This window comes from Taudactylus pleione, unplaced genomic scaffold (assembly GCF_031769625.1).
Source record: "Taudactylus pleione unplaced genomic scaffold, aTauple2 ptg002262l, whole genome shotgun sequence".
Taxonomy (NCBI): Eukaryota; Metazoa; Chordata; class Amphibia; order Anura; family Myobatrachidae; genus Taudactylus; species Taudactylus pleione.
The window spans coordinates 271,214-292,197 of NW_028286653.1; the positions used below are offsets into that span (position 1 = coordinate 271,214).

At 50.1% G+C, this 20,984-nt stretch overlaps 1 protein-coding gene across 1 annotated transcript in view; it reads left to right on the forward strand.

Moving 5' to 3' along the window:
* LOC148431437 (protein zyg-11 homolog) overlaps positions 1-20,984 on the forward strand; it is a gene marked incomplete at its 3' end in the record, with an annotated part of 111,032 nt that overhangs the window by 16,189 nt on the left and 73,859 nt on the right. Inside the window, exons 3-5 of the mRNA XM_088466009.1 lie at positions 6,999-7,753; positions 13,566-13,706; positions 13,778-13,954. Coding sequence (XP_088322135.1) covers positions 6,999-7,753; positions 13,566-13,706; positions 13,778-13,954 — 1,073 coding nt within the window. The remainder of the gene's footprint in view (positions 1-6,998; positions 7,754-13,565; positions 13,707-13,777; positions 13,955-20,984) is intronic.

The window sequence follows — 20,984 nt, forward strand, 5'->3', positions numbered from 1 at the left end:
TGAGTGACAACTGAGATAGCAGGACCATATAGAAGGCTGTTAGTGACAACTGAGATAGCAGGACCATATAGAAGGCTGTTAGTGACAACTGAGATAGCAGGACCATAAGAGGCTTAGTGATAACAGATAGCAGGACCATATAGAAGGCTGTTAGTGACAACTGAGATAGCAGGACCATAAGAGGCTTAGTGATAACAGATAGCAGGCTGTTGGTGATAGCTGAAATAGCAGGACCTTATAGAAGGCTGTTAGTGGCCATAAGGAAAGTTTCTGGAGGTTTCTTACATGCTGTCAAATGGCTACTTTTTATTAGTGATGGAAAAATTTTAACAAACAGGTGTTTTTTCATCATATTAAAGTCTTTCCAGTATTTGGGGGAAGACACATTTTTGTATAGTAATTTTTCAGTCTTCTTATAGAAGTTTGTAAAACTCTTATCTACCATTTCTAAAATTCCTTTCCCGTCAATACAACACCTCCACCTACCTGTCCCACATCATTTACACCTCCACCTACCTGTCCCACATCATTTACACCTCCACCTACCTGTCCCACATCATTTACACCTCCACCTACCTGTCCCACATCATTTACACCTCCACCTACCTGTCCCACATCATTTACACCTCCACCTACCTGTCCCACATCATTTACACCTCCACCTACCTGTCCCACATCATTTACACCTCCACCTACCTGTCCCTCATCATTTACACCTCCACCTACCTGTCCCACATCATTTACACCTCCACATACCTGTCCTCCATCATTTACACCTCCACATACCTGTCCCCCATCATTTACACCTCCACATACCTGTCCCCCATCATTTACACCTCCACATACCTGTCCCCCATCATTTACACCTCCACCTACCTGTCCCCCATCATTTACACCTCCACCTACCTGTCCCGCATCATTTACACCTCCACCTACCTGTCCCGCATCATTTACACCTCCACATACCTGTCCCTCATCATTTACACCTCCACCTACTTGTCCCACATTTTTTAAATCATTATTGAGCTTTTTAGAGAAATTCACACATATACTGGCATATCTTTTATTTATTGGCCAAATTATGCTATTTAAACTTCTCCAAGTGCCTGATTATTCATTGGGAGGGGTGCAGCAGGGGTTCTGCACTGTGTTCTGGCATTTTTACCCTAAAATAAAGATTTTCCCTATCTTTTCACCCGGTTAGGGGGGTGCCCGCAAAACCCCCACAAATTTCCTCTGAAAACTCAATGCAAGTCTGAATTGGATTGCGAATGAAGTTCGCAGTGCGAGTTTGGCGTGAGACCAGTGACCCAACTCGCACCTACCTTAGAGTTTTGTCAGTATAATGTTTTTGTTTGTGTTTTTTTAAAGCACATAAAAGGATTGATTGGGACAGGAGGAATGGGCATCAGCGGTGGTAGGGGAGCCTGGGGGGGTGACAGGAGGAATGGGCATCAGCGGTGGTAGGGGAGCCTGGGGGGGTGACAGGAGGAATGGGCATCAGCGGTGTTAGGGGAGCCTGGGGGGTGACAGGAGGAATGGGCATCAGCGGTGTAAGGGCAGCCTGGGGGGGTGACAGGAGGAATGGGCATCAGCGGTGTAAGGGCAGCCTGGGGGGGTGACAGGAGGAATGGGCATCAGCGGTGGAAGGGGAGCCTGGGGGGGTGACAGGAGGACTGGGCATCAGCGTTGTAAGGGCAGCCTGGGGGGGGGTGACAGGTGGGAATGGGCATCAGCGGTGTAAGGGCAGCCTGGGGGGGTGACAGGAGGAATGGGCATCAGCGTTGGAAGGGGAGCCTGGGGGGGGGGTGACAGGAGGAATGGGCATCAGCGGTGGAAGGGGAGCCTGGGGGGGTGACAGGAGGAATGGGCATCAGCGGTGGAAGGGGAGCCTGGGGGGGAACAGGAGGAATGGGCATCAGCGGTGGAAGGGCAGCCTGGGGGGGTGACAGGAGGAATGGGCATCAGTGGTGGAAGGGGACCCTGGGTGGTGACAGGAGGAATGGGCATCAGCGGTGGTAGGGGAGCCTGGGGGGGTGACAGGAGGAATGGGCACCAGTGATGGTAGGGGAGCCGGGGGGAGGTGACAGGTGGGAATGGGCACCAGCGGTGGTAGGGGAGCCTAATGGGGTGACAGGAGGAATGGGCACCAGCGGTGGTAGGGGAGCCGGGGGGAGGTGACAGGTGGGAATGGGCATTAGCGGTGGAAGGGGAGTCTGGGGAGGTGACAGGAGGAATGGGTATCAGCGGTGCTAGGGGAGCCTGGGGGGGTGACAGGAGGAATGGGCACCAGCGGTGGAAGGGGAGCCTGGGGGGGTGACAGGTGGGTATGTGGGTGCAGTTTCCAGTACTACATGGCATACGCCCTCTTCTTATAAATACTTACACATAAAAGTAATAACCTGCGCTGGATCTTGTATGGTGATTACTATGGAGAACACAAGGTGTATACAATGCTCTGTGTAATAACCTGCGCTGGGTCTTGTGTGGCGATTACTATGGAGAACACAAGGTGTATACAATGCTCTGTGTAATAACCTGCGCTGGGTCTTGTATGGCGATTACTATGGAGAACACAAGGTGTATACAATGCTCTGTGTAATAACCTGCGCTGGGTCTCGTATGGTGATTACTATGGAGAACACAAGGTGTATACAATGCTCTGTGTAATAACCTGTGCTGGGTCTTGTATGGTGATTACTATGGAGAACACAAGGTGTATACAATGCTCTGTGTAATAACCTGCGCTGGGTCTTGTATGGCGATTACTATGGAGAACACAAGGTGTATACAATGCTCTGTGTAATAACCTGCGCTGGGTCTTGTATGGCTATTACTATGGAGAACACAAGGTGTAAACAATGCTCTGTGTAATAACCTGCGCTGGGTCTTGTATGGCGATTACTATGGAGAACACAAGGTGTATACAATGCTCTGTGTAATAACCTGCGCTGGGTCTTGTATGGCGATTACTATGGAGAACACAAGGTGTATACAATGCTCTGTGTAATAACCTGCGCTGGGTCTTGTATGGTGATTACTATGGAGAACACAAGGTGTATACAATGCTCTGTGTAATAACCTGCGCTTGGTCTTGTATGGCGATTACTATGGAGAACACAAGGTGTATACAATGCTCTGTGTAATAACCTGCGCTGGGTCTTGTATGGCTATTACTATGGAGAACACAAGGTGTAAACAATGCTCTGTGTAATAACCTGCGCTGGGTCTTGTATGGCGATTACTATGGAGAACACAAGGTGTATACAATGCTCTGTGTAATAACCTGCGCTGGGTCTTGTATGGCTATTACTATGGAGAACACAAGGTGTAAACAATGCTCTGTGTAATAACCTGCGCTGGGTCTTGTATGGCGATTACTATGGAGAACACAAGGTGTATACAATGCTCTGTGTAATAACCTGCGCTTGGTCTTGTATGGCGATTACTATGGAGAACACAAGGTGTATACAATGCTCTGTGTAATAACCTGCGCTGGGTCTCGTATGGTGATTACTATGGAGAACACAAGGTGTATACAATGCTCTGTGTAATAACCTGTGCTGGGTCTTGTATGGTGATTACTATGGAGAACACAAGGTGTATACAATGCTCTGTGTAATAACCTGCGCTGGGTCTTGTATGGCGATTACTATGGAGAACACAAGGTGTATACAATGCTCTGTGTAATAACCTGCGCTGGGTCTTGTATGGCTATTACTATGGAGAACACAAGGTGTAAACAATGCTCTGTGTAATAACCTGCGCTGGGTCTTGTATGGCGATTACTATGGAGAACACAAGGTGTATACAATGCTCTGTGTAATAACCTGCGCTGGGTCTTGTATGGCGATTACTATGGAGAACACAAGGTGTATACAATGCTCTGTGTAATAACCTGCGCTGGGTCTTGTATGGTGATTACTATGGAGAACACAAGGTGTATACAATGCTCTGTGTAATAACCTGCGCTTGGTCTTGTATGGCGATTACTATGGAGAACACAAGGTGTATACAATGCTCTGTGTAATAACCTGCGCTGGGTCTTGTATGGCTATTACTATGGAGAACACAAGGTGTAAACAATGCTCTGTGTAATAACCTGCGCTTGGTCTTGTATGGCGATTACTATGGAGAACACAAGGTGTATACAATGCTCTGTGTAATAACCTGCGCTGGGTCTTGTATGGCTATTACTATGGAGAACACAAGGTGTAAACAATGCTCTGTGTAATAACCTGCGCTGGGTCTTGTATGGCGATTACTATGGAGAACACAAGGTGTATACAATGCTCTGTGTAATAACCTGCGCTTGGTCTTGTATGGCGATTACTATGGAGAACACAAGGTGTATACAATGCTCTGTGTAATAACCTGCGCTGGGTCTTGTATGGTGATTACTATGGAGAACACAAGGTGTATACAATGCTCTGTGTAATAACCTGCGCTTGGTCTTGTATGGCGATTACTATGGAGAACACAGGGTGTATACAATGCTCTGTGTAATAACCTGCGCTGAATCTTGTATGGCGATTACTATGGAGAACACAAGGTGTATACAATGCTCTGTGTAATAACCTGCGCTGGGTCTTGTATGGCGATTACTATGGAGAACACAAGGTGTATACAATGCTCTGTGTAATAACCTGCGCTGGGTCTTGTATGGCGATTACTATGGAGAACACAAGGTGTATACAATGCTCTGTGTAATAACCTGCGCTGGGTCTTGTATGGAGATTACTATGGAGAACACAAGGTGTATACAATGCTCTGTGTAATAACCTGCGCTGGGTCTTGTATGGCGATTACTATGGAGAACACAAGGTGTATACAATGTTCTGTGTAATAACCTGCGCTGGGTCTTGTATGGTGATTACTATGGAGAACACAAGGTGTATACAATGCTCTGTGTAATAACCTGCGCTGGGTCTTGTATGGTGATTACTATGGAGAACACAAGGTGTATACAATGCTCTGTGTAATAACCTGCGCTGGGTCTTGTATGGTGATTACTATGGAGAACACAAGGTGTATACAATGCTCTGTGTAATAACCTGCGCTGGGTCTTGTATGGTCATTACTATGGAGAACACAGGTGTATACAATGCTCTGTGTAATAACCTGCGCTGGGTCTTGTATGGTGATTACTAAGGAGAACACATGGTGTATATAATGCTCTGTGTTATAACCTGCGCTTGGTCTTGTATGGTGATTACTATGGAGAACACAAGGTGTATACAATGCTCTGTGTAATAACCTGCGCTGGGTCTTGTATGGTGATTACTATGGAGAACACAAGGTGTATACAATGCTCTGTGTAATAACCTGCGCTGGGTCTTGTATGGTGATTACTATGGAGAACACAAGGTGTATACAATGCTCTGTGTAATAACCTGCGCTGGGTCTTGTATGGCGATTACTATGGAGAACACAAGGTGTATACAATGCTCTGTGTAATAACCTGCGCTGGGTCTTGTATGGCGATTACTATGGAGAACACAAGGTGTATACAATGCTCTGTGTAATAACCTGCGCTGGGTCTTGTATGGAGATTACTATGGAGAACACAAGGTGTATACAATGCTCTGTGTAATAACCTGCGCTGGGTCTTGTATGGCGATTACTATGGAGAACACAAGGTGTATACAATGTTCTGTGTAATAACCTGCGCTGGGTCTTGTATGGTGATTACTATGGAGAACACAAGGTGTATACAATGCTCTGTGTAATAACCTGCGCTGGGTCTTGTATGGTGATTACTATGGAGAACACAAGGTGTATACAATGCTCTGTGTAATAACCTGCGCTGGGTCTTGTATGGTCATTACTATGGAGAACACAGGTGTATACAATGCTCTGTGTAATAACCTGCGCTGGGTCTTGTATGGTGATTACTAAGGAGAACACATGGTGTATATAATGCTCTGTGTTATAACCTGCGCTTGGTCTTGTATGGTGATTACTAAGGAGAACACATGGTGTATATAATGCTCTGTGTTATAACCTGCGCTTGGTCTTGTATGGTGATTACTATGGAGAACACAAGGTGTATACAATGCTCTGTGTAATAACCTGCGCTGGGTCTTGTATGGTGATTACTATGGAGAACACAAGGTGTATACAATGCTCTGTGTAATAACCTGCGCTGGGTCTTGTATGGTGATTACTATGGAGAACACAAGGTGTATACAATGCTCTGTGTAATAACCTGCGCTGGGTCTTGTATGGCGATTACTATGGAGAACACAAGGTGTATACAATGCTCTGTGTAATAACCTGCGCTGGGTCTTGTATGGCGATTACTATGGAGAACACAAGGTGTATACAATGCTCTGTGTAATAACCTGCGCTGGGTCTTGTATGGAGATTACTATGGAGAACACAAGGTGTATACAATGCTCTGTGTAATAACCTGCGCTGGGTCTTGTATGGCGATTACTATGGAGAACACAAGGTGTATACAATGCTCTGTGTAATAACCTGCGCTGGGTCTTGTATGGTGATTACTATGGAGAACACAAGGTGTATACAATGCTCTGTGTAATAACCTGCGCTGGGTCTTGTATGGTCATTACTATGGAGAACACAAGGTGTATACAATGCTCTGTGTAATAACCTGCGCTGGGTCTTGTATGGTGATTACTATGGAGAACACAAGGTGTATACAATGCTCTGTGTAATAACCTGCGCTGGGTCTTGTATGGTGATTACTATGGAGAACACAAGGTGTATACAATGCTCTGTGTAATAACCTGCGCTGGGTCTTGTATGGTGATTACTATGGAGAACACAAGGTGTATACAATGCTCTGTGTAATAACCTGCGCTGGGTCTTGTATGGTGATTACTATGGAGAACACAAGGTGTATACAATGCTCTGTGTAATAACCTGCGCTGGGTCTTGTATGGTGATTACTATGGAGAACACAAGGTGTATACAATGCTCTGTGTTTTATATCTGAGCCTGTCGGCATAAATCTGTGGTTGTACCATCTCTAGGGCAGCTAAACGAAGTTACTGTTGGAGTCTTCCGAGGAAACCAACTGCGACTGAAGCGCGCTTGTATCCGCAAGGCAAAGATTTCAGCGGCAGCCTTTCGCCGAGCTTTCTGCCACCACAAACTGGTGGAACTGGATGCCACTGGGGTCAATGCTGACATAACCATCACTGACATCATTAGCGGACTCGGTAGCAGCAAGTGGATCAGAGAAAACCTCCAGTGCTTGATCCTCAACTCCCTGACTCTGTCTCTGGAGGACCCGTATGAGCGATGCTTCAGCTGCTTGTCTGGTCTCCGAGCTCTGAGCATCACCAATGTCTTGTTCTATAATGAAGATCTGGCCGACGTGGCTTCACTCCCCAGACTGGAGAGCCTGGATATATCCAACACCTCGGTAACGGACATTACTGCGCTGCTGGGCTGCAGAGACCGACTCCAGTCCCTCACTATGCACCATCTCAAGTGTCTAAAAATGACCACCACTCAAATCCTGGAAGTGATTAAGGAGCTGAAGTACCTCAGCCATCTGGATATATCTGATGACAAGCAGTTCACCTCGGACATAGCGTGCCGCTTGCTGGAGCAGAAGGATATCTTGCGCAGTTTAGTTTCATTAGACATCTCTGGGAGGAAGCATGTTACGGACAAAGCCGTGGAGGCCTTTATCGTGCAGCGGCCGCAGATCGTGTTTGTTGGACTGCTGGCCACCGAGGCTGGCTACTCGGAGCTCCTCTCTGGAGAGGAAAATGTTAAGGTGAGAGATTCGTACGTTGTTCTAGTTCTCTGTGATTACAATATCTGCTTCTGATTTAGGGGCTTATTTATCAAACTAAATTTGTGTCCAGTCTTCTGAAAATGTCAGTTTTTCTGAGTCTCGCCACATTTTTATGTAATGATTGTATTTATAATGAGGATATGTGTCGTGGTCCCTCTACTATCATTTGCAAAACCTGTCCCCATAGATGTCTATGGGAACTGCAATTAAAACAAATTTACCAAGATCTGTGGAGCTACCTAAGCGCGTCCTCAGATGGCGTTAGCCCATAGTAACCTGCGGTTCTGCTTATTCGCTCAGACCCCTCACCTGCAGCCCAGAATGGCGCATGTGTAGATTCGCCAGGTCTATACCTGGAAGTAAAGTAATAGCGGTAGCTCTTCGCCGTGCCGGGCCCTTATTCACTAGTGTATTGGCAGTAATACCGTATTGTAATTTCCTATTGCCGTGTATGTGGCCATAAGAAATTAGATGTAACAAGTAAAACTTCATCATATTGTTACATATTCGTTCAGTGCAAAATGAAACTTGTGTTACACACACACAGGGCCTGATTCAGACCCACTCGCAAGCGGGTGGATGGTCCCTCACTGCGCACGCCGGAGATGGCTCTGGCATGCGCGAGACCTGGCCAGCGACGGCGCTCCGTCGCTACGGGTCTCGCACCAAAACCGGGCGGCTGTTGATTTTGAGTGACAGCTTGCCCCATTTTGGAGGTGGGCAGGGGGGGGGTGGCTGGCCAAACGGAGGCGTTCCCGAAGAAATGCCTGCCGTTTGGGGGCGGCCTCAGTAGTGAGCTTCCGGCTCTATTATAGCCGGAAGCTCACTGTTGCTTGCGATGGATGAGACCCTATCACAAGGGTCTCGTCACCTACAGCTTAGCGAACGGCCAGGAGGCCGGCTCACAAAAAAAAAGAATACCGCCCTGATTCAGAGCGAGCGTTCTGAGAGAGCGTCCGGCTCTGAATCAGGTCCACAGTGCAGTAGTTCCCATTCCCTTTGCCTATGATGGATGTTTGGCTGTATGGCTTACTGTACTTACTGGACCTGATCAGCAACGATCGCAATTGCAAAGCTGCCCGCAGGCTGTAGATATATAATGTATACACGCAGGCTATAGAAATGCTGTATGCACGCAGGCTATAGATATGATGTATGCACGCAGGCTATAGATATATGATGTATACACGCAGGCTATAGCTAGATGATGTATGCACGCAGGCTATAGATATATAATGTATACATACAGGCTATAGATAGATGATGTATACATGCAGGCTATAGATATGATGTATACACGCAGGCTATAGCTAGATGATGTATACACGCAGGCTATAGATATGTATACACGCAGGCTATAGATAGATGTATGCATGCAGGCTACAGATATGTATACACACAGGCTATAGATATGTATGCACACAGGCTATAGATAGATTATGTATACACGCAGGCTATAGATAGATGATGTATGCATGTAGGCTATAGAGATATGATGTATACATGCAGGCTATAGATATGTATGCACGCAGGCTATAGATAGATGATGTATACACACAGGCTATAGATATGTATGCACACAGGCTATAGATAGATGATGTATACACGCAGGCTATAGATAGATGATGTATGCATGTAGGCTATAGATATATGATGTATACACGCAGGCTATAGATATGTATGCACGCAGGCTATAGATATGTATACACGCAGGCTATAGATATGTATGCACGCAGGCTATAGATATGTATGCACGCAGGCTATAGATATGTATGCACGCAGGCTATAGATATGTATGCACGCAGGCTATAGATATGTATGCACGCAGGCTATAGATATGTATGCACGCAGGCTATAGATATGTATGCACGCAGGCTATAGATATGTATGCACGCAGGCTATAGATAGATGATGTATGCACGCAGGCTATAGATAGATGATGTATACACGCAGGCTATAGATAGATGATGTATACACGCAGGCTATAGATAGATGATGTATACACGCAGGCTATAGATAGATGATGTATACACGCAGGCTATAGATAGATGATGTATACACGCAGGCTATAGATGGATGATGTATACACGCAGGCTATAGATGGATGATGTATACACGCAGGCTATAGATGGATGATGTATACACGCAGGCTATAGATGGATGATGTATACACGCAGGCTATAGATAGATGATGTATACACGCAGGCCATAGATGGATGTATACACGCAGGCCATAGATGGATGTATACACGCAGGCCATAGATGGATGTATACACGCAGGCCATAGATGGATGTATACACGCAGGCCATAGATGGATGTATACACGCAGGCCATAGATAGATGATGTATGCACGCGGGCTATAGATATGTATACACGCAGGCCATAGATAGATGATGTATGCACGCGGGCTATAGATAGATGATGTATACACGCAGGCTATAGATGGATGATGTATACACGCAGGCCATAGATAGATGATGTATGCACGCGGGCTATAGATATGTATACACGCAGGCCATAGATAGATGATGTATGCACGCGGGCTATAGATAGATGATGTATACACGCAGGCTATAGATGGATGATGTATACACGCAGGCTATAGATGGATGTATACACGCAGGCCATAGATAGATGATGTATGCACGCGGGCTATAGATATGTATACACGCAGGCCATAGATAGATGATGTATGCACGCGGGCTATAGATAGATGATGTATACACGCAGGCTATAGATGGATGATGTATACACGCAGGCCATAGATAGATGATGTATGCACGCGGGCTATAGATATGTATACACGCAGGCCATAGATAGATGATGTATGCACGCGGGCTATAGATAGATGATGTATACACGCAGGCTATAGATGGATGATGTATACACGCAGGCTATAGATGGATGTATACACGCAGGCCATAGATAGATGATGTATGCACGCGGGCTATAGATATGTATACACGCAGGCCATAGATAGATGATGTATGCACGCGGGCTATAGATAGATGATGTATACACGCAGGCTATAGATGGATGATGTATACACGCAGGCCATAGATAGATGATGTATGCACGCGGGCTATAGATATGTATACACGCAGGCCATAGATAGATGATGTATACACGCAGGCTATAGATGGATGATGTATACACGCAGGCTATAGATAGATGATGTATACACGCAGGCTATAGATAGATGATGTATGCACGCAGGCTATAGATAGATGATGTATACATGCAGGCTATAGATAGATGATGTATGCACGCAGGCTATAGATAGATGATGTATACATGCAGGCTGTAGATTGATGATGTATACACGCAGGCTATAGATAATGATGTATACACGCAGGCTATAGATAGATTATGGATGCAGGCAGGCTATAGATAGATGATGGATGCACGCAGGCTATAGATAAATGTTATATGCACGCAGGCTATAGATAGATGATTAGCGTTCCCGCTAGGCTGTTTTAGCGCGGCGCGGCGCCCTGCCCTCCTTCTGGAGGGCAAAAAGCACCCTGCCCTCCAGGAGGAGGGCAAAAAGCGCCCTGCCCTAACAGCCTGCGGGAGCCGTTCTCACCCACGGGACGCAGTGTCCCGCGGGTGGACAAACATGCGGTGACCCGGTCACCGCCGGAGAATAGACGCCGGGCGCATGCGCCCGGCATCTATTCTCCCTTTCTGCAGCGCTTGGGGGCTGCCCGGCATGTCCGTAAGCGCCGGGCACGCCCCCAAGTATGACGAAAAGGGGACGCGTCTTATAGATACGCCCCCTTTTCGTAACCACGCCCCCTTTTCGGGCGCGCACGCCTTCGGCGTACACACAAGATTGCCCTCACTAGCTACGGCGCCCTGCCTGCCGCCGGAGCTAGAGGGGACACTAGATGATGTATACACGCAGGCTATAGATAGATGATGTATGCACGCAGGCTATAGATAGATGATGTATACATGCAGGCTATAGATAGATGATGTATGCATGCAGGCTATAGATAGATGATGTATGCATGCAGGCTATAGATAGATGATGTATGCATGCAGGCTATAGATAGATGATGTATGCATGCAGGCTATAGATAGATGATGTATGCATGCAGGCTATAGATAGATGATGTATGCATGCAGGCTATAGATAGATGATGTATGCATGCAGGCTATAGATAGATGATTTATACATGCAGGCTATAGATAGATGATGTATGCATGCAGGCAGCTTCGTAATTGCAATCCTTGCAATAATGCAAATGCAGCGGGAGGTGTATGATTCCCCCTGTGTGACACCCCCTGTATGACACCCCCTGTATGACACCCCCTGTGTGACACCCCCTGTATGACACCCCCTGTATGATTCCCCTTGTGTGACACCCCCTGTATGACACCCCCTGTGTGACACCCCCTGTGTGACACCCCCTGTGTGACACCCCCTGTATGACACCCCCTGTATGACACCCCTTCTGTGACACCCCCTGTATGATTCCCCTTGTGTGACACCCCCTGTATGACACCCCCTGTGTGACACCCCCTGTATGATTCCCCTTGTGTGACACCCCCTGTATGATTCCCCTGTGTGACACCCCCTGTATGATTCCCCTGTATGACACCCCCTGTATGATTCCCCCTGTGTGACACCCCCTGTATGACACCCCCTGTGTGACTCCCCCTGTGTGACACCCCCTGTGTGACTCCCCCTGTGTGACACCCCCTGTATGATTCCCCTGTGTGACACCCCCTGTATGATTCCCCTGTATGACACCCCCTGTATGACTCCCCCTGTGTGACACCCCCTGTATGACACCCCCTGTATGACTCCCCCTGTGTGACACCCCCTGTATGACACCCCCTGTGTGACACCCCCTGTATGATTCCCCTTGTATGACACCCCCTGTATGAGACCCCCTGTATGACACCCCCTGTGTGACACCCCCTGTGTGACACCCCCTGTGTGACACCCCCTGTGTGACACCCCCTGTGTGATTCCCCTGTATGACACCCCCTGTATGACACCCCCTGTATGACACCCCCTGTGTGACTCCCCCTGTGTGACTCCCCCTGTGTGACACCCCCTGTGTGACTCCCCCTGTGTGACTCCCCCTGTCTGATTCCCCTTGTGTGACACCCCCTGTGTGACACCCCCTGTGTGAGACCCCCTGTGTGAGACCCCCTGTGTGACACCCCCTGTATGATTTCCTTGTATGACACCCCCTGTATGACACCCCCTGTATGACACCCCCTGTATGACACCCCCTGTGTGATTCCCCTGTGTGATTCCCCTGTATGACACCCCCTGTATGACACCCCCTGTATGACACCCCCTGTATGACACCCCCTGTATGACACCCCCTGTATGACACCCCCTTGTGTGACACCCCTTTTGTGACACCCCTTTTGTGACACCCCTTTTGTGACACCCCTTGTGTGATTCCCTTGTATGACACCCCCTGTATGATTCCCCCTGTGTGACACCCCCTGTGTGACATCCCCTGTGTGACACCCCCTATGTGACGCCCCCTGTATGAGACCCCCTGTGTGACACCCCCTGTATGAGACCCCCTGTGTGACACCCCATGTATGACACCCCCTTGTGTAAGTCGTGAAGACTCTGCGGATGAGCTGTACAATTACCGCAGTCATGACCACCTGCGCAATCCCCTTCTCTCATATGCGGCGTCCTGTAGGGTGAGAAACACCCGGATAATCAGTGACATTATTGCTTTGGCATATTCGCTGTATATTGTACGTTGATGTGATCTTTCTGTGACTTCTCTCCCTCTGTGCACGTGAAGGTGTCTGGAGAAGCCAATCAGACACAGATTGCCGAAGCTCTGCGCAGATATAGCGAGCGCTCCTTCTTTGTGCGCGAGGCGCTGTTCCACCTGTTCAGTCTAACACATGTAATGGAAAGAGCCAACCCAGAGATGCTGAAGGTAATACGTCCCATAGCGTACCTGAGCAGACCTTGGGAGACGCTGCTTTATCTCTGCTCTTTGTGTTGCAGTTAGTGGTGGTCGGCATGAGAAACCACCCCACCAACCTACCTGTGCAGCTCGCTGCCAGCGCCTGTGTCTTTAACCTGACCAAGCAGGACCTGGCGGCTGGCATGCCCGTAAAGCTGTTGGCCGATGTCACTCACTTACTGCTAGAAGCCATGAAACACTTCCCCAATCACCAGCAGGTACAGTATATCATACGGCATAGGTGATCCATCTATAGGGGTCTCCTCTTACACAGCACTACACTGACCTGCATGGAGGTACAGTATATCATACGGCATAGGTGATCCGTCTATAGGGGTCTCCTCTTACACAGCACTACACTGACCTGCATGGGGGTATAGTATATCATACGGCATAGGTGATCCGTCTATAGGGGTCTCCTCTTACACAGCACTACACTGACCTGCATGGGGGTATAGTATATCATACGGCATAGGTGATCCGTCTATAGGGGTCTCCTCTTACACAGCACTACACTGACCTGCATGGGGGTATAGTATATCATACAGCATAGGTGATCCATCTATAGGGGTCTCCTCTTACACAGCACTACACTGACCTGCATGGGGGTATAGTATATCATACGGCATAGGTGATCCGTCTATAGGGGTCACCTCTTACACAGCACTACACTGACCTGCATGGGGGTATAGTATATCATACAGCATAGGTGATCCATCTATAGGGGCCACCTCTTACACAGCACTACACTGACCTGCATGGGGGTATAGTATATCATACGGCATAGGTGATCCGTCTATAGGGGTCTCCTCTTACACAGCACTACACTGACCTGCATGGGGGTATAGTATATCATACGGCATAGGTGATCCATCTATAGGGGTCACCTCTTACACAGCACTACACTGACCTGCATGGGGGTATAGTATATCATACGGCATAGGTGATCCATCTATAGGGGTCTCCTCTTACACAGCACTACACTGACCTGCATGGAGGTATAGTATATCATACGGCATAGGTGATCCGTCTATAGGGGTCTCCTCTTACACAGCACTACGCTGACCTGCATGGAGGTATAGTATATCATACATAATACGGCATAGGTGATCCATCTATAGGGGTCTCCTCTTACACAGCACTACACTGACCTGCATGGAGGTATAGTATATCATACGTCATAGGTGATCCGTCTATAGGGGTCTCCTCTTACACAGCACTACACTGACCTGCATGGGGGTATAGTATTTCTACTTCAGGGTCCATAGGGGGTCCACAGGGTTGACCTTGGGGTTATAGCTGGAACAGGATCCATGGGCACCACACAGTTAAGCTTTTAGCTCCCAGGATGCACTTGGGTCCTCCTCTATACCCCGCCCCCGAGCCACAGGCACCTCAGTGTAAGCTGGTGCCCGGCCGGAGTCGGTCACCGCGCAGGGGGGCTGCAGGAGCAGCCCCCAGAAGCTTTTTATTTTAAGTTAGATTTTATTTATTTTAATCTCTTTTTACTACAGATGGCAGCGAAGGGCTGTCTGTACAGACGCCCACGCTGCCGCTCTGATCCCCGACTGGCGCCGCGACGCCAGTTCTGATCTGGGGATCGCGGCGGGAGGGCAGAGTCCGTACTAGCCGGACTCTGTCTACCTCCCAGGACTGCTGCCGGAGTCGCCGGGGATTCAGGTAAGCCGCGCGTCGCTGGCTAGCGGCGGCGCGCGGAATGCCTTAAATGCAGTCCTTTAGCCTCTGGTCCTGGGGTCAGACCGGAGGCTGCTGGCAGTGGCGGCGGGCCCCCCCCATAACCCGTGGGACCACTAGACCACCAGGGATAAAGGGGCAAGCGGGAAGCCAGCATCCCTGGGGTTATGGCCAGCCAGGGGAGGAAGCCTTCCCTGTCAGCGGCTCCTCCCCTCAGCTCAGCGCGCCTTTCAGCACGCAGTCTGGCGTCGCTGAGCTGCAGTTACACGGCCACTCCTCCTCTGAGGTCTCCAGCGGCCATTTTCCCAGTGGCAGCGCAGATCTCAGGGAGCACGCGGACCGGTCCCCCTGTGTACCTCTCCCCTGATTAAGGACAGCGTACACAGCACTATAGCCCTCCCAGACACTGAATCTGGGCAGGTTGATTGTAGTGTAAAGGTGCAGTGAGTATATCTTCCTGCATGGTATGTGACTTTTGCTAGTGCTGCCTGTCTGTGCTTATTTTCTACTTACTGTCAGCTTATACCTATCCCTTTACTTCTCCTACAAGCCCTACAGGTGTGTGGGGGAGGGGCGTTTCTACTGACCTCACTTATATAGATCACGTATTTGTGAGGTCCGTCACATACAGTTGTGTGCTACTCAGTGCCATATTGTGGGCTGTTGTTCTGCACACCGGTGAGTGCGTTTTACTTCTACCCTGGTGCCAGATATATAATATATTCTGTCATGTCAGACGAGTAGGTTGAGCGCTCAGTGGCTCCGGTGTTGGCCTCCTGCGGATGCTGTTCTGCAGGAGTAGATAGGGAGGATTTGTCACAGGATGGCCTGTGTAGTCGATGCCAGGTGGCTCCTGGCCCATCCAGACCTTCTCTGGCGCAGGAACCACCGTGGGCGATGTTTTCTCAAGTGCTTGTGTCTATTGCGGACCGTCTGTCGGTCCCGACTGCTCTCCCTACTAGGGCGGTGCCCCAGCCGACCATCCCCCATTCCCCGGGTGTCCCGCAGTTATTGCGGAGTCCTCCTGGGTCTCAATCAGTAGGTCCCTATGCGGGGTTGCCTATGTATATACAGGCTTCCCCTGTGCCGCAGCAGCCTGTGGTACCTTTTCAGGCCCCTATGGCGACTCCTCCACCATGGGTGGATGTGCTCTCCAACTCCGTGCAAAATTTGGCGGCCGCTTCCTCGGCTTTTCAGTCAATGTTGCAGACTGACATGCCTTCTAGGATTTCAAAACGCCCACTCATGACACGGGCTGCTCAGGTATCGGACTCAGAGGGTTCCTCAGATGATGGGGAGGTCCCTGATGACACTGACTCGGACGCCTCGGTCCAGGAAATGGATACCAAGTCGTCCATTAATGTGCGAGCACTAGTTAGGGCGGTGCGAGCTATTCTTCTTATAGAGGATGAGGCACCGGTTCCTAAGTCGAAGTTTCCTAGTTTAAAAAAAACTAAGGTGGCTTCTGCGGTGTTTCCCCTGTCGGATCAGTTGACGGATCATATGGCGGTAGCTTGGCAGGCGCCCAGTAAGCGATTCCTTCCTCAGAAGCGGTTGGCTTCTAATTACCCCTTCCCTGAGGCACATTGTAAAAAATGGGAAACTCCACCGGCGGTGGATTCCCATGTCACCCGTTTAACTCGGGGCGCCACCTTACCATTACCGTCGATATCCTCGCTGAAGGATCCCACGGACAGGAAAGTTGAGACTTGCTTAAAGTCTATTTACTCCCTCTCCGGGGCGGTGGCCCGACCGTCCATGGCCATCTCCTGGGTGGCCAAGGCCATTGAGGGGTGGGCCAATGCATTGGAAGATACCTTCCCAGACGACGCTCCGGATGTCCAGCGGGCGTTGTTGGGACAAATGAGGGACGCTGCTTCTTACATTGGTGAAGCTTCTTTAGATGCTAGTCTGCTGACCTCGCGGGTATCGGCTGCAGCGGTGTCTGGCCGCCGATCCTTGTGGTTGCGGTCCTGGAGAGCGGACTCTGATTCAAAGAAGGGTCTGGAGGCCTTACCTTTCAATGGTGAATTACTATTTGGTCCGGACTTGGACAAAATAGTGGACACCCTGGCTAAATCCAAGTCGGCCTTCCTCCCTTCGGCGGCACTGCCTGCTAAGGTTCGGAGTTCGGCTTTTCGTTCCTTTCGGGTTCAGGGTAAGGCAAAAGGTCAGTCCTTCCCGAGACAGTCTGCGAGTAAGACTGCCTCTAAACCCAAGAAGCAAGCCTGGAGTGCTCGGCGCCCTTCTTCCAAGCAGGAAGATAAACCTGCGGCCTGATGGGACGGGCCTCCCTCTGGGGGACCTCAGAGTGGGAGGCCGACTTCTTCTATTTGCCCAGTGCTGGCACAATACCACCACGGATGCCTGGGTTCGAGAAGTGGTCTCCCAGGGGTACGCCCTGTCTTTTCGGCACAGACCACCCCACCAGTTTTTCTGCACAAGTCCTTCTCAGGACAAGACCAAGGCGTTACAGGTTCAGGAGGCTATAGAGTCCTTGCTGAAAGCAGGGGTCATTGTTCCCGTTCCTCTATCACAACGAGGGACGGGGTATTATTCGTCTCTGTTTCTGGTGCAGAAACCCAATGGTTCTCATCGCCCTATCCTCAACTTGAAGTCTCTGAACAAATTCCTCAGAGTTCCCAAGTTCAGGATGGAAACGTTACGTTCCATCATTCTGGCGATGGAACCGGGGGATTACATGGTGTCCCTGGACATCCAGGACGCCTACCTCCATGTTCCGATAGCATCTTCACACCAGCGGTATCTGAGGTTCGCTATCCTTCAACACCACTATCAGTTCCGGGCGCTACCCTTTGGTCTCTCCACGGCACCGAGGGTGTTCACGAAGATTATGGCGGTCATGGCCGCACATCTTCGGAACCAGAATGTACGGCTGCTGCCGTATCTGGACGACCTCCTGTTGCTGGCGAGCTCCCCGGAGGTACTGCTTCAACATCTCCACCTGACGATCGCTTGCCTGCAAGCACACGGGTGGTTGATAAATTGGAAAAAGTCCTCCCTGATTCCATCACAGCGGATGGTTCATTTGGGAGCCCTGCTGGATTCGCGTCAGCAAAGAATCTTCCTGACTCCGGAGAAGGTCGCCTCCCTACAGCTGCGGATACACAGTTGCCTGAGCCGTTGCCGCCTGTCGGTCCATTCGGCTATGAGAGTTCTGGGGTCCATGGTGTCGACATTCGACATGGTGGAATTTGCCCAGTTCCATTCCCGGCCCCTGCAGGGGCTGATTCTATCAGAATGGAACGGGTTACCTCACCGGATCCGCTCTCAGGTGCTGGTGTTGTCTCCGGACGTTCGGCAATCTTTGGCTTGGTGGCTTCAGACAGCTCATCTGGTCGAGGGGCGCCCATTTTGGATCCCGGACTGGGTCCTGCTCACGACGGATGCCAGTCTCCGGGGTTGGGGGGCAGTGACCGGCTCTTTGTCGCTTCAGGGTCGTTGGTCAGCGGAAGAAGCACTTCTCCCCATCAACATCCTGGAACTGCGGGCAGTATACAGGGCCCTGCAGTCGTCCGGCCCCGCTCTTCACGGAAGGGCAGTACAGGTGCAGTCCGACAACGCCACCACGGTGGCGTATATCAACCACCAAGGCGGAACTCGCAGTCAGGCAGCGATGTCGGAGGTGTCTCGTATCCTGACTTGGGCGGAGGGTCACATTCCGGCGATCTCGGCGGTCTTCATCCCCGGAGTCCTCAATTGGGAGGCGGACTTCCTCAGCCGTCACGACGTGCATCCCGGGGAATGGTCGCTTCACCCAGAGGTGTTTCAGCTACTCGTGGACAGGTGGGGACTGCCGGAGCTGGACTTGATGGCCTCCCGTCACAATCACAAGTTGCCCGTTTACGGGTCAAGGACAAGAGACGCAGGCGCAAGTCTGGTGGACGCGCTGTCGGTGAAATGGACGTTTCACCTGGCGTATCTGTTTCCTCCGCTATCCCTGCTTCCTCGGGTTCTGCGGAAATTCAAGCAGGACGGCGGCATGCTCGTGCTGGTAGCTCCGGCGTGGCCCAGACGTCCTTGGTACTCCGATCTCAGGAGCCTCTCCATCGACGCTCCGTACCTTCTTCCTCAGCGTCGGGACCTGTTGTCTCAGGGGCCCTGCCTTTACCCGGATCTGGGTCGGCTGTCTTTGACGGCGTGGCTCTTGAGACAGCCGTCTTGAGGTCTCGGGGCTTCTCCGGTTCGGTTATTGGTACCATGCTCAGGGCACGCAAGCCTGCTTCAGCACGGATTTATCACAGAGTGTGGCACACTTACTTTCAGTGGTGTGAGTCCAGACATTATGATCCTCAGGTGTTCCGAGTTTCTAGGATCTTGGAATTTCTTCAGTCAGGATTGGATCTCGGCTTACGCCTTGCATCTCTGAAGGTTCATGTGTCCGCCTTGTCCGTGTGGTTTCAACGGCGGATTGCAATACTACCAGACGTTCACACCTTTTTCCAGGGTGTTCTCAGGATCCAGCCTCCCTTTGTGCCTCCTGTGGCTCCTTGGGACTTGGCGGTGGTGCTACGGGTCCTGCAGGGTCCTCCGTTTGAGCCTCTTGAGGCGGTGGAGCTCAAGTGGCTGACATTTAAGACGGTTTTTCTCCTGGCAATTGCTTCGGCCAGGAGGGTGTCTGAATTGGGGGCGCTTTCCTGTCGCCCTCCTTTCCTGATTTTTCACCAGGACAGAGCGGTGCTCCGCACTCGTCCTGAGTTTTTGCCCAAAGTGGTCTCGAAGTTCCACATTAATCAGGAACTTGTTGTGCCAGCTTTTTAGTCCCCTGATCTTTCAGCCGGTGAGACTTCCTTAGATGTGGTCCGGGCGCTTAGAATTTATGTAGACCGGACGGCTTCGGTTAGGAAGTCTGATTCCTTGTTTATCCTCTTTGGTTTTCACAAGAGGGGTTGGCCTGCCAACAAACAAACGTTAGCCCGTTGGCTTCGTTCCGTTATTTGTGAGGCTTATGCACAAGAGGGTTTACCTGTGCCAGCCTCTGTTAAGGCTCATTCCACTCGTTCTGTGGGTCCCTCTTGGGCTGCTAGACGTGGCGCTTCTGCTGTTCAGCTGTGTAAGGCGGCCACTTGGTCTTCTATTCAAACGTTTTTGAGGTTCTATGCGTGTGACACCTTCGCCTCTCAGGATGCTTCCTTTGGGCGCCGGGTGCTCCTTTCAGCACAGGAGCGTCCCCGCCCTTAGTTGAACTGCTTTGGGACATCCCCAAGGTCAACCCTGTGGACCCCCTATGGACCCTGAAGTAGAAAACAAGAGATATGGTAAGAACTTACCTTTGTTATCTCTGTTTCTACGAAGTCCATAGGGTCCACAGGGCGCCCGCCCTGACGCACCTGGCTTCAAATGGGCTGTGTGGCTGGTCACCGGTTTTCCGTCTCCTATTGCTGTGAGTATGGTTTCTTGTGTGTTCCAGTCTTCCTTCTCTCTGTTCCATATTCTCCTCCGGCCTAGGCTGCTTACCAACTGAGGTGCCTGTGGCTCGGGGGCGGGGTATAGAGGAGGACCCAAGTGCATCCTGGGAGCTAAAAGCTTAAC